Source organism: Macaca mulatta, chromosome X, assembly GCF_049350105.2.
Source record: "Macaca mulatta isolate MMU2019108-1 chromosome X, T2T-MMU8v2.0, whole genome shotgun sequence".
Classification (NCBI taxonomy): Eukaryota; Metazoa; Chordata; class Mammalia; order Primates; family Cercopithecidae; genus Macaca; species Macaca mulatta.
In genome coordinates, this window is record NC_133426.1 from 116793678 (window position 1) to 116807641 (window position 13964).

Sequence of the window (13964 nt, forward strand, 5' to 3'; positions counted from 1 at the left end):
TAGGTAGCCACTTATCAATCAGTCCGAGTTGGTATTAATATATAGACTAGGGATGGCACATAGATAAAGCCTGTAGAGAAATCCTAATCTCCGTATGATAGGATTCAGTATCTTCTATGATTTTGGTCCCAACCATTTTTTGCAGTCTTGTTATTTAGTATATTCTTCCATGCGTTCTCTGATCCAGCCACCAGCACCATGCACTTCCATTTTTCTCTGAGTTTATACTTTGTTTATGCTGCATGCACTGTTAGACAGAAATATTCTTTCTTTTTTCTTCCTGTTGAAATGCTAGTTATCATTCAAGGCTCAGCCCAAACACTCCCTCTTATGAAGCTGTCTTCAAGCCTCTAAGCCGGATTTAGCCTCTCTTGTCTATTTTAGCATGTTATTCTGCCTTATATTATGTAATTGTTTGTGTATCTTCTCTACTCCTTAGATTGTATGTTCCCCGAATGTAAGGTCTATGTTTTTATTAACTTTTGTATCCCCCACAGCTTCTGGTACATTCTAGACTCCTATTTTTAAAAAAATTAAGTCTAGTCCAATCCCTTTGTTTTCCAGATGAGGAAACTGTGGCTTAGAGGAAAAGGTCGTTAGTTCATTTTGAGATTTGTTGATTTTCAGATGTTTGAGATGTTGAGGATGGATTGTCCGGCAGGCTATTGAGATGTAGTGAAGGCTAGAAATGTTGATTTAGGAGGTATTGGCTTCGAGAAGATAAAGGAGGAGAAGAGGAGAGCATCATGCAAGCTAGAGAAGAGAAAGAAGGAAAGTATTCTGGGGAATGTCTCCTTTGGGAGCAGAAAGAAGACTCTTGACGGAGCAGCCATCCAGGAAGTGGAATGAGATCCAGGAGAGGAAGGAGTTTCAGAAGGCAGGAGCTGTCCTCTGTGTCATGAAATGTAGAGGGTGAGGCCAAGGAAGACCTGAGAGAAGGTAATTAGAATTGGTGATTACAGGCTGGTCCCTGTGGCCAGCCACCCCACCCACTTTAAAATATTTACTCTACAAATGTTAATGTGTGAAGAGTTGCATGCCAGAATATTTATGGCATCAGTGTTGGTGGATACAGAACATTGGGAAACAACCCATTAATAGCAGAATGGTAAATCTGGCCAATGAATAGTATAGCTTTTTAAAAGGAAGCTGATGTCTGAATTCACTTTCAAAGTTGTTCACAATATATTGCTAAAATACAACAGTGTTGCAAAACCATATGTATGAGAGAAACCCCTTTTTCTGAAAAAAAAAAAAAGAAGCCCAAGCAGCCCCTTTATATGTGCATGTTTATGAACACATTGTAAAAATCTAGAAGAATATATACTAAATAGCACTTACTCCTGAGTGATTAGGGAAAGAGAGGCATTCTCATTTTTTCATGACCACATTTCTGTATTATTTGAATTTGGTATAAGTATAGATTCCTTTAGTAATTAAGAGAAGTACTTATTTAAATAAAGAAAGGATGATTGGCAGCCTGCGAGAATAGTTTTACTTTTCTAAAAAAGATTCAATGGACAAAGGAAGTCAACTCTCGAGAGAACATTTGGCAACTGAGAAAACATCATGTGTTTTGGAGGCTGTGCCACAGGTGCCTTGCTGTCTGTGTGGCTGGTGGGGGTGAGGCAGGGGGCATGGAGAGATTATTGCTGGAATGAGGCAGTTACCCCATTGCCAGGAAGTTCAGCGAAAAGGGAGGGGATAAGTAGAAGAGTAGCTAAGTGGCCAAGAGGCAGGCAGGGGCTGATTAAGAAGGAATTAAAAAAGCAAATCTGTGTGTGTGTGTGTGTGTGTGTGTGTGTGAGTCAGACAGATTCAGTGCTGAGCCGCAGAGAGAGAAGGAAGGGGACACTCATTGCTATGAGGAAACATCAGTGTGAAGCGAGGAGCAGGGTCGTTGAGAAGGGACAAATGAAATACCAATTTTAGTAGTAGGGAAGCTTCCAGAAAAGCATGAGATCTCAGGCCAGTTAAGCCTCTGATACATGGAATGGTTGGGGAATAGGCTGGACTAGCTAATCGCCTTCTCTAACGGTAGATTAAGAAAGCTCCTTTTTGTTTATGTTTTGGTTACAAAAATGTTTTGGCAGTAGCAGACTTAACTGTACTGGCTCAGAGAATAGTCTGGTGAGTGACTGAAATGGAATTTTTGTGAGCCCTTGAAGGCCTTTAAGTCATCTGGACCTGCTGCTAAGTTTGGGACTAGAAGTGGAGATGGAGAACAGTGGAGGTCAGAGTCCTCAACCCTAGCTGCATCTCTCAGTCACCTGGGGCAGCAGATAATAAAACACAAACCAATGTCTGCTCCCACACCCGGTTCTTAGATAATTGATTACAGTTGGGGCCTGGACATAGGCATTTAAGAAAAAACTCCTCAAGTGATTCTAATCTGTAGCCAGGGTTAGGAATCAATAGTTGAGAAGACTGGATTCAATGTGTTCTGAGCCTAAACTGACCATTAGAAGTGCGTGTGTGTGTGTGTGTGTGTGTGTGTGTGTGTGTATTGAGAAATATCTCAATATAGTTATTTCCTCCTCTGTATTCCCAAAGCCTTGGGAGTGGACTGCTTGTAAAGTGTTGGTCCCATTGCATGCTAGTTAGTTATTTACCTGTCAAGAAAGATCTGAGATGTAAGATTCTCAATAATAGTAACTGCCTTTATTGGGCCTTTTTCAGACTCACCCTGAATCATACAGCTTGTAGGATGGGTGCCAGCACTAGGACCAGATCTGCCCCTTTTGAGCAGAGTGCCTGGCATATAGGTATTCGATCATTGTCACATGATGTGACAAGGAGCTTTGTTTGTTTGTGCGATGCTTCTTTTTATTAAAAACCCAGCAGTGGTAAAATCTGACATACTTGAAAAGTCTGGTGGAAAGAGGTTTGAGGAGAACTGCCTGGCATTCAAAAAGCTTATGATATGTTAGGTATTGTGTGGTGAATCTGGATCACATAACATGTATTAAGCAATCACTCCAGGCCTAGTCGTACTAGAGAGATACAAAAGCATTATATGTGGTTTCTGCCCCCAGGAAACTTACTATCAAGGCTCATTAACAGTCTGACTACTGTATTTTTAGGTGGCAAGTATGTACAGAATTTATGACGAGAAAATGCTAGAGATCAGAGAGGCTTTCAAGTTCCTGAAGTTCAAGCCCATCGTTTTGTAGATAGAGAAAGAAGCCCAGAGCAGAAAGCTACTGGCTGAAGGTCACACCACTTGGGAATGGCAGAACCAGGGCTGGTGTATATGGCCTTACCCTTTGAGGTCCTATTACACTGTGTTCTGTCGCCCTTGAAGGACAGGTGAACCTAATGGCCCATGTTAGAACTTTAACGATAGTTCTATTTTGTGCTTTATGCCTCCGGGCCTCCTTATGATTTGGGGGAGGGGAGGTTAAATTTTAGTCTTTCTTAAAACCTTGAGTGGGAAGGGCCAGCACTGGTTACCTCTGGGTCAAGCCCAAGCGTTCCGAAGATGGCTAATTTTCCCTTTACTGAAACAACCATTGATTCTAGTCTAATTAGGGCACTTTTCTACTCCTCCTAAGGGTCTTTCCCAAGCTCAGTGTGTTTGTGACTTTTCTGCTTCAGTTCCTCATTTTTTTTTTCCTTTTTATGAAACTCACCTTAAAGATAAGAGGTGCCTGTCCTTATGGGTGGGCCTGAGAATTAGAGGAGTGGGGCCAATTCCTAGTAATATTAGCATCAGGCTGGTTCTTTTGGCCCTGTCCCCTACTACTTCCCAAGCCAGCAATTTAGATCTAAGTTTGGGGCTTTCTCAGAAGATTCAGGTATAATTCAAGATAGAGGTATTCTTCCTTTCAGACCCCTCTCCCCATACAGTTAGTATTAGGGTATAATTCTAGTCACCACTAACATCTATTGAACACTTACCAAGTGCCAGGCACCCTGTGGAATAGATGCTATTATTTGCATTCCCACTTTATAGATAAGAAAAATAAGGATCAGAGAGGTTACGTAACATACCCAAGGTCACACAGCTAGAAAGTGACCAAGCTGGTATGGATGTGTAGATCCGGTTGACTCATTACTATTAGGCTAATAGAGCCTAACATGAAAATAAGTCACCAATTATATTTTTGCATTGATGAAGAACGATTTACCAATTTTCTGCAAGTCAGTTTAAAGAACTGGTTGAAAGAGAAGCATCCTACCTATAGTTCTGTTCCACTGTGGGGTGGACTCTATGAAGAGGCTTGCCAGTCACCTGCATTTGTCAAGTAAGTCACTTCCCTTCTCTGAGATTCAGTTTTTGCCTCTGTAAATGAGAGGGTCAGACCAGATGGTATCTAAGACCTTTTCTGGCTTCATTTGCTACTTCCTGGTAGAATGGGAAAATTGTAGAATTGGATGAAGGACACAATGCATTAGAAACACAAATGTGAAGAGAATACATAGTTCATCATGGACGGGTCAGTTAGCCAGTTGCACATTGTTTCTGATTTCCCTTGTGAATTTATAATGAGACAATATTGTTTTGTGTGTGTGTGTGTGTGTGTGTTTTTTTTTTTTTTTTTTTTTTTTTTTTTTTTTTTTTCCAGTGAGCTCCTTGCTAACATCAGAAAGTACTAGCTTTCCTTTTTTGTTGTTTGGTTCTTTTGTTTGTTTGAGACAGGGTCTTGCTCTGTCACCCAGGCTGGCTGCAGTGGTGTAATCACAGCTCAACTGTAACCTCGAATTCTTGGGCTCAAGAGTTCCTTCCACCTCAGCCTCTCAAGTAACTAGGACCACAGGCACGTGCCACCGCACCTGGCTGAGTTTTAAAATTTTGTAGAGACAGAGTCTCACTGTGTTGCCCAGGTTGGTCTTGAACTTCTGGCCTCACATGATCCTCCTGCCAAAGTCCTGGGATTACTGATGTGAGTCACTGTGCCTGGCCTCTAGCTTTCTTAAAGTAGCTGTTATCTAATTTCAGGCCTTGTAGTCTCTAAAACTGTTGGTAAACATTGAATAAAGGCTGAAAGGTAACAGGGCACTTAAATATGAGATGCCATGTTTTATTGCTCTGTGTGAGAATTAGTAAAATTTGTGTTCTGTTTTACAAGAGGACCTTGGAAGATGATGGTTTCTAGAAGAGAAGCAATTTAAACAACAGATTGTACATGTAACTTTTATCTCCTTGCAGAGTTTAAGAGCAGGCAGATACAGAACTAAGTCTAGTGTATGGCATCGTTCATTTATCTGTGTGTCGTGAAAAGATCTTGTATTCAGGAACACAGGGTTAATAATCTACAAAATCTAATACTATTAGAATGGTAGGCTTGATCTTAAAATGTTTGTGTTGTTATTGTTGGGTGTGTGTGTGTGCGTGTGTGTGTGCTTGCATATGTGTTCTTGAACCCAGTGGCCTTTATTTCGGATGGTTTGTGTATCAGCTTGCGTCAGGGAAGGCTCTGAGGGCTTGCCCCCAAAGCCAGGCTCTTTCCTCCTCTCCTGCTGGCTCACGTATGTCTCCAGGTTCTTCTTATAAGGCAGAATAGACTAGGTACTGCTATTAGAAGAAACAAAATTATTTACCTTGGGACAGGAAGGAGAAGCCCTAACAGGTGGGCTCTGATGGCAGTGCTGCTTGGCACACAGTCAGTGCTACACAAATGTTAAGCATTCTGCTCACTGGTCCTAGGTCGAAGCCCTTGGGATGCTCATCACTTGTGGGCTCAGGTATCAGGGCAGCTGAGTTAGAAAGCCCTACAATATTGCTATACAGAAGGAGTTAAAACCCAGATGGCATCAAAACCCAAGCTGCACACACATTCTGTTCTTCAGCTGCCAACCCTGTACCTCAATCTGATTTTGCCTTATTCTTACCTAGGTCTGGGTAAGTTCATGTAATTGCATGTTCCTGCCATGAATATCCTGGTTTTCAGAAAAAGAGTGAGTGAGATGAGGCCACAGTGTGGCAGTATTTGTTTTTTTGTTTGTTTTTGTTTTCAATCTTGCTCAGTCATGCCACAAAATGGGTACCTCCTAAACACTCAGTTGGATACCCTGCTGGTTTGCTGCCTTTCAGTTTTCTATTCACATAATTATTGTTTGCATTCCCATTCTAATTTTGGCCTCTGGTCTCAGTAAGAAGGATAATTGAAATACTCAGCATCACACGCATTACACCCACCACCCTCATTCATTTCACAAACTAGCCTCCTTTCTTTCTTCTCTTCTTCTGGCTTGGCATAGGGCTTTTGAGTTAGATCTGAGCTCAAAGCTAATTTCTATTACTCACGAGCTGTGTGCCTTTAAGCAAGTCACCTAATCACTGTCATTATGTTTTGCATTTGAAAAATGGGGCTAAAAATTCTATCTACCTCTTCAAGTTATTTAGAGAATTATGTGAGTTAATATTTCTTCAGCTCTGGGAACACTGTGTGGTACATATTAGGTATTCAAAAATATTAGTTACAGTCTTCCTCCTTGCTCCCCAAGAAATAGAGCCAGTAACAACCACCTTTCTTCTAATACCTCATGAACTTCTCCTGGCATTAGCTGTCTGAAGGGGCTGAAGTTTGCCTTTTTCTTTTAACGATGGAGATTAGTCATTAGAAACTCTAGATTTCATCCTCACAGGAAGCTTGAAGTTGTTGACTTTTGTTCCTTGTTAAAGAGTTGGTAAGAATGGGGCGGAAATCTCCAGAGAAAAGGGCGTGTTCCTCTACTAATTACTCTGTAGACAGCAGGGCGTGTGAGTAATGAGTTGTATGCTGGGTGTGGGAGTTCAGTGCCCAGCCTTCAGGAAAACATGGGTAAGTTTCATTGGCTCTTATAGCAGTTTGTGGCTCCCTGACTCTGTCTACCCTGGAGATGTACTGGAGTCCAATAGTTAGAACCTCAGAACCGTGGGTAATAGGGCTATTACCTACTTCTTCACAGTAATGATAACAGCTCACATTTATTTTGCCCTTACTTTGTGCCAGGCACTGTCCTAAGTGCCTTATGTGCATGAACTCATTTAATCCTCACAAGAATTCTAGAAGGTAGGGTGCAGAGCGACTAAATAGCTTGCCTGTAGTCACACAGCTAGTGGGCTGGAGCTCGGATTAGAAGCTAGGCAGTCTGAGTTCAGAGCCCAGAAACTTAACCAGCTGCTTGGTTGAGTCTCTAGTCCTTCGGTTTTCTTTTTTTACTTAACATGTTGTAATTTTGTAACTGCTGGTCTTTAGAAATGCAGTTGATCTTTGTGCATCATTTTTGTATCCAGCAACCTTGCTAAATGCTTTTAAGTTAATTATAATTAATGTGTCCGAGGATTCTTTGGGGTCTCTATGTTGGCAATCATACATAATCTGCAAATAATGAGAACTTTGTCTCTTCCTTTGTGGCCATTTTTTTTTTTAATATCTTTTTCTCGACTTATTGTTTTAGTTGAGACCTCCCGTATAGCGCTTAATACAAGTGACAATATTGGGCAACTCTTACCTTGTTTTCTGCCTTAAAGGATATGCTTTCAGTGTTTCATCATAAAGTATGATCTTTGCTATAATTTTTTGTTGGTATTCTTTATTAGATTCTAGAAGTTCCCTCCTATTCTAAGTTTGCTAAGATTTTTAAAAAATCATGAATGGATGTTGCATTTTATTAGAAGCTTTTTCTTCATCTGTTGAGATGATCATACTGCTTTTGTTCTTTAGTCTTTCAGTGTGGTCAATTATACTGATTGGTTTTCTAATATTAAACTGTCTCTGTATTCCCAGAATCAAGTCACCTTGATCATGATGTATTTTTTTTATTGTTCCTGGATATTGTTTGCTAATATTTTACATGATATTCTTAAAAACTGTGAGTGGGCCGGGTGCGGTGGCTCACGCCTTTAATCCTAGCACTCTGGGAGGCCAAGGCAGGTAGATTACCTGAGGTCAGGAGTTCAAGACCAGCCTGACCAGTATGGTGAAACCCCCTCTCTACTAAAAATACAAAAATTAGCTGGGCGTGGTGGTGTGCGCCTGTAGTCCCAGCTACCTGGGAGGCTGAGACAGGAGAATGACTTGAGTCCGGGAGGTGGAGATTGCAGTGAGCCAAGATCGTGCCAGTGCACTCCAGCCTGGGCGACAGAGCAAGACTCCATCTCAAAAATAAATACATAAATAAATAAAATAAAATAAAATAAAATAAGTCTGTGAGTGAATCTGGCTCTAGTTTTTACTTTTCATAGTACCTTTGTCAGGTTTTGGTATTAAGTTTGTGCTAGCTTCATAAAATGAATTGGCCAATGCTGCTTCCTCTTTTTCTAAACTTTGGAAAAGTTTGCATGAGATCAGAGTTATTTGTTTCTTAAATGTTCGTTAGAACTTGCCCGTGAAACTATCTGGGCTTTGGTATTGTCTTTGTGGGAAGATTATGGACTACTGATTCAATTTCTTTAATGGTTATAGGAATTTTCAGACATTCTATTTTTCTTTAGTCAGTGTGTTTAATTTATGTTTTGCTAGGAATTTGACCATTTTGTCTAAATTTACAAATTTATTAGTTTAAAATTGTTAATAGCCTGTTAACTATAAACACTACAGATATTTAAAAGATTTCTTCCTTTTCTCTCATACTATTATTTACTATTAAAAAATCAATCTCACCAGTAGTTTGTAAGTTTTATTTATCTTTTATAGGAAATAATTGGGGCTTTGTTGATGGAGCTATTATGTTTGTTTTCTATTTTGTTAATTGCTGCTTATTTTAAAAATCTGTTTTCTCCTTCATACTTTCTTTGGAGTTATGCCTCTTGTTCTTTTCCTAACTTAGGTGGGATGCTTAGCTTATTTATTTTTAGACTTTCTTATTTGACTATATGCATTAAAAGGTTAATAATTTTTGCTACCTACTGTTTATCTACATTCGACTAATATTGATATGTTATAACATTTTGTTATTGCTCAGTTCCAAGTGTTTTGGAATTTCCATTGTGCTTTCTTAACTCATGGGTTGTTTAGAAGGATTAACAGTTTTTTTCCTAAATCTTTTAAAAGTCATCTTTTTGTTGCTGATTTCTAACTTAATAACATTGTGATCAGAGAATGTGATCTGTGTGTTCTGTTTCTTTGAATTTTGTTGAGATTTGTTTTGTGGCCCAGTATGATACAGTGTCCACTAGATCAACCTTGTTAATTTTGCTGCTCTTCAATCACCTTACCTTATTTTTTCTCTGCTTAATCTATCAGTTACTGGGAGAGTTTTTAAAGTTTACTACCACAGAGGTAGGTTTATCTATTTTTTCTTTTAGTACTGTTAACCTTTACTTTATATATTTTTGAGGTTGTATTATTAGGTATAGTATGTTACTTTTTACATTTATTGTTACATCTATTGATCAGATGTTCAATATAGGGGTCCCGTGGCAACTTAAGAGTGTGGATAGATCTACATGCTATAAGGGAGGCTTGGTAATGGTGAAAGCATCCCTCTGGGTGGGCTGGGTAAATTGGATTTTCAGCTCCAGGGAAGAAACACCCTTAAAATCAAAATTGTACCTTCTTAAAGAATTCTTAAATTCGACATTGCCAAACAAAATTAACACCCTCATATCCTCAAGTGCCAGAGGCTTTTGTTGTTATTAAAAACACTCTTAAAAGCTGCATTCCTTTTGGGATGCATGAGGGGTTGGGAAGGAAAGCTTTATTTTTCATGGCCCTTACAGACATTACTTCTGGTTGGTCAGACATGTTTCAGACCTTTGGACTTTCTTCTTATTGCCTAGTATTTTCTATGAAACCTGACCCAAATCCTGTTACCTCTCTGCCTTTTAGAATGACTGGTTCCCCTTTCCCCTGACAGAAGTGAGGTGTGGAGAAATGGAAATAATAGTTGCATAGAGGTTCTAAGTAATTTATTAGTTCCCTCACTTGCTCTGCAGGAAAAAAAAGTCTATAGAAGACAGTGTTCACAAGGATCAAGCAACAGAAATGATGTCAATGATTCCCCCTTTTATTAGATTTTCTAATGAAATCAGACTATGTGAAGCTGGAAGGCATACAGAGAGACAAATTACATTTGGTCACATATGGGTGGGAATGGAACTTTTCAGCTCCAGCTCTTGAGCCTATGTGGTGCTGAGAAATCTTATTTTCATGCTCTGTTAGGGCAGCAGCTCCTGATTCTGATTGCATTTCCTAAATAAGCACTCTGAGCTGGTCCTCTTGGCTAGGCCTTCCTTCCTACTCAGAGAGTTTCAATGAAGGGGGAGCAGGTGACAGTTAGGGTCCCCTGTTTCAGGTGTTCTTTCATTTGAATGTAACAATACTTCTCTGTCTCTTCTTTAAAAAAATACTTTATGTTTTGATTATAGAAGTAGCATATGATCACAAATTAAGAAATTAGAAATATAGAAATGTATAAAACAAAAGCGAAAGTTTCTGGTCATCTGTCTCCCTGACCTGTTCTCTTCTGTCTCTTTTTCTCTGTGTGTGTGTATGTGTGTGTGTGTGTGTGTGTGTGTGTGTATGTGTGTGTGTATGTGTGTGTGTGTGTGTGTGTGTGTGTGTTTTGTTTTTTTTTTTCTGAGTCTGGATCTCACTCTATCACCCAGGCTGGAATGCAGTGGTATGATCATGACTCACTGTAGCCTTTGACTTCCCTGGACTCAGGTGATCCTCCTGCCTTAGCCTCCCGAGTAGCTGAGACTACAGGTGCATGCCACCACACCTGGCTAATTTTTGTATTTTTGTAGAGACAGGGTTTCACTGTGTTGCCCAGGCTGGTTTGAACTCCTGGTCTTAAGCAGTCCTCCCATCTCTGCCTCCCAAAGTGATGGGATTATGGGCATGAGCCATCGCATTCAGCCTCTTTTGTTTTTTTAGCACTTTTTTTTCATGTTTTTGAATGTGGGTTTTATTATTGTTCAGATGTGAAAATGCCAACGGATCAAGAGACAGTTGCCATTTAAAAGATAGTACATTCGCTGGGTGCAGTGGCTCACGCCTGTAATCCCAGCACTTTAGGAGGCCGGGGTGGGCAGATCACTTGAGGTCAGGATTTCAAGACCAGCCTGGCCAAAATGGCGAAACCCTGTCTCTACTAAAGATACAAAAATTAGCTGGGAGTGGTGGCGGGTGCCTGTAACCCCAGACACTACAGAGGCTGAGGCAGTAGAATTGCTTGAACCCAGGGGACGGAGGTTGCAGTGAGCCGAGATCGTGCCACTGCACTCCAGCCTGGGCGACAGAGCAAGACTCCGTCTCAAAAAAAAAAAAAAAAAAAAGAAAGAAAAAGAAAAAAGAAAAGATAGTACATTCTTTTCAAATGGAACTATTATGGTACATTGTGTCTTATAATTTTTACGTATTTTTTAATTTTTTATTATACTTTCAGTTCTGGGATACATGTGCAGAATGTGCAGGTTTGTTACATAGGTATACCTGTGCCATAGTGATTTGCTGCACGCATCAACCCTTTGTCTACATTAGGTATTTCTCCCAATGTTATCCCTCTCCTAGCCCCCCACTCCCCGACAGGCCTCTGTGTGTGATGTTCCCTTCCCTGTGCCCATATGTTCTCATTGTTCAACTCCCACTTATGAGTGAGAACATGAAGTGTTTGGTTTTCTGTTCCTGTGTTAATTTGCTGAGAATGATGGTTTCCAGCTTCATCCATGTCCCTGCAAAGGACATTAGCTGATTCTTTTTTATGGCTGCATAGTATTCCATGGTGTATATGTGCCACATTTTCTTTATCCAGTCTATCATTGATGGGCATTTGGGTTTTAATATTTTTTAAAGAGTCGATGTCTCACTCTATCACTCAGGCTTGAGTAGAAGGCATGATCAGGGCTCACTGCAGCCTCAAACTCTAGTGCTCAAGCTATCTTCCCACTTCAGCTTTCCAAGTAGCTGGGACTACAGATGCACACCACCATGTCCAGCAAATGTTTTATATATTTTTTTAAGAGATGGGGGGGTCTCACTATGTTGCCCAGGCTTGTCTCGAACTCCTGGCCTCAAGTGATCCTCCTGCCTCAGCCTCCCAAAGTGCTAGAATTACAGGCATGTGCTGCCGTGCCCTATCCTAGTCTTCCTTTTTGTAATAATTTTAAAAAGGTTTTTTTGCTTGTTATTATTTTTAACCCATAATACTTTATATATTTTTGGAGTACAGTGTGAGATTTTGATACACATATCCATTAACCAATGTCTCCCTAATCCCTCCTTTCCCCCTACCTTTCCCCACCTCTAGTAACTACTACTGTACTCTCTACTTCTATGAGATCAACTTTTTTAGTCCTGCTTTTTTTTTTTTTTCTTTTAAAGACCTCGGCTAATGTGAAAGAACATCTCCTCCTCACTCTCTGATCCTTTCCTTTAAATTTGCATTTCTCACAAAAATGTAATGTGAAAAAAAATCCAACTTGATGGGGGAGAGGGCTCCAGATTTTACAGAATATGGCTGCATGAAGTAAACGTCAGGGGCTGAAGGAACTGGAATTGAAAATACCAATTACTCATCTTTATTTAAAAATGGGTAAATATAAGGCAGAAAATAATATTTTAGGTATACACATCCTGATCTAGCTATGTTTATGTGTGTTGGGGTGATGGATGGACAAGAGGTATAGTTCAAATGAGATCATTTTTGTGAAATGGCTTTGTAAACTGTAACATGCCCTATAAATATGAGATTAGCGTTAATATTGGCCCTGACTCTCCAGTGTGGCTTTGTGTGTTTGTCTAAACAGTTAGTTAATATCTGTCTGTGGTCCATTGCACAAGGAACTGCCACAACGGTATCCTGTACCTCTGTTGTTGTTGTTGTTGTTGTTTTGCAATTCTAAAAGCTTAGTTAATTGCCTTCATTAGCTTAATATATACCACGTGAAAAGCGTAGAAAAGCAGAACTCAAAACTCAGAGAATAAAGGACAGAACATAACTAACTACTGATGTGCACAGTAGTTACCTGATGCAGGAAATGGAAGCCTATAAGCTTCATCTAGTACTACCTCAAATACAGTAAAGTGGATGACAGCACGCTATGAACTGTAAAGCTGAATAATAATGCCAAGGATTGTTGTCATCATGACTACTGAGATTGGCTGTCACCCAGTGACTTAGCTGTGATATGCTTCCAGGCAGTTCCCGAGAGTTCCTGCAATCCCCTTTCCTGTACAGGTGCTAGAAAGTGCCATAGAAATACAGTCTCCTGATGACTGTAAAAGCCAGGCAGCTAAATTTAATAAGACATTTGTCAAGGAGATGGAAGATTGTGGCCAATTTTGGTAGACAGATAGTTGCCGGCTAAAACAAAGCATGTATTGAACTGTTTTGGAGTAGGAAGAAGCATTGCTATGACAACAAATTACTTATATTTGATTTAGAAGAAGGAGAACAGGGTAGCTTAATGGTTTAGAAAGCTCATGAGAACAATTGTTGGCACGGGTTTATGTTAAAATATAAAATGTTAAGTATGATCTGTTAAATAATTGAGCACCTCAGTGCATTCTGTCTCTTCTTTCACTCACTCTAACCAATAAAAGACAATATAAATAAATTTAAAGAAAAAACAGCTAACAGAGTTACATGCAAATTGTTCCATTTTATAAGGTGCCCAAATGAAATTCACAGCTAAAATTTGCTGGAATGCAAAAAATGTCATTTCTTTACAGGAAAAAAAGAACCCAGAGACCTATTCACTGTATTTTCATGCCATCCAAACCTGATGATGGTAGTTGGGAGTTTCTCATTCTGTAGGTGATTAATCTTCTTTGTGATCGGTAGTATGTTTTATTTGAAAAGAAACTACACTTCAGACCATTTCTATCCTTTGACCATGTTCATGCCTGAGAGAATGAGTAAACAGTCATTTGTATGAACTGGTTATTTGTAGTTCCGCTGGGGAAGTAGGTATCAGGCAGGTAGCAAGGCATCTAGCATCTGGAGGAGGCTTGTGGATATGGAGGCTTTCTCTTAGAAAGATAGCTCTTTCCTTTTCATAAAGGTGAAACCAAACAGATGGCCCGTATTCA

At 39.8% G+C, this 13964-nt stretch overlaps 1 protein-coding gene across 24 annotated transcripts in view; it reads left to right on the forward strand.

Annotated features, from left to right (window-relative positions):
• The window catches only part of TMEM164 (transmembrane protein 164), a 345939-nt gene that overhangs the window by 17731 nt on the left and 314244 nt on the right, over nucleotides 1-13964 (forward strand). The window contains exon 1 of one of the 24 annotated variants that reach the window (XM_077987813.1): nucleotides 1478-6767. The exons of 22 other annotated variants lie outside the window; for them this stretch is intronic. In XM_077987813.1, coding sequence (XP_077843939.1) covers nucleotides 6714-6767 — 54 coding nt within the window. In that variant the 5' untranslated portion in view covers nucleotides 1478-6713. Of the gene's footprint in view, nucleotides 1-1477; nucleotides 6768-13964 lie in introns of those variants that run through there. One more of the 24 variants, XM_077987812.1, reaches the window with a different exon arrangement.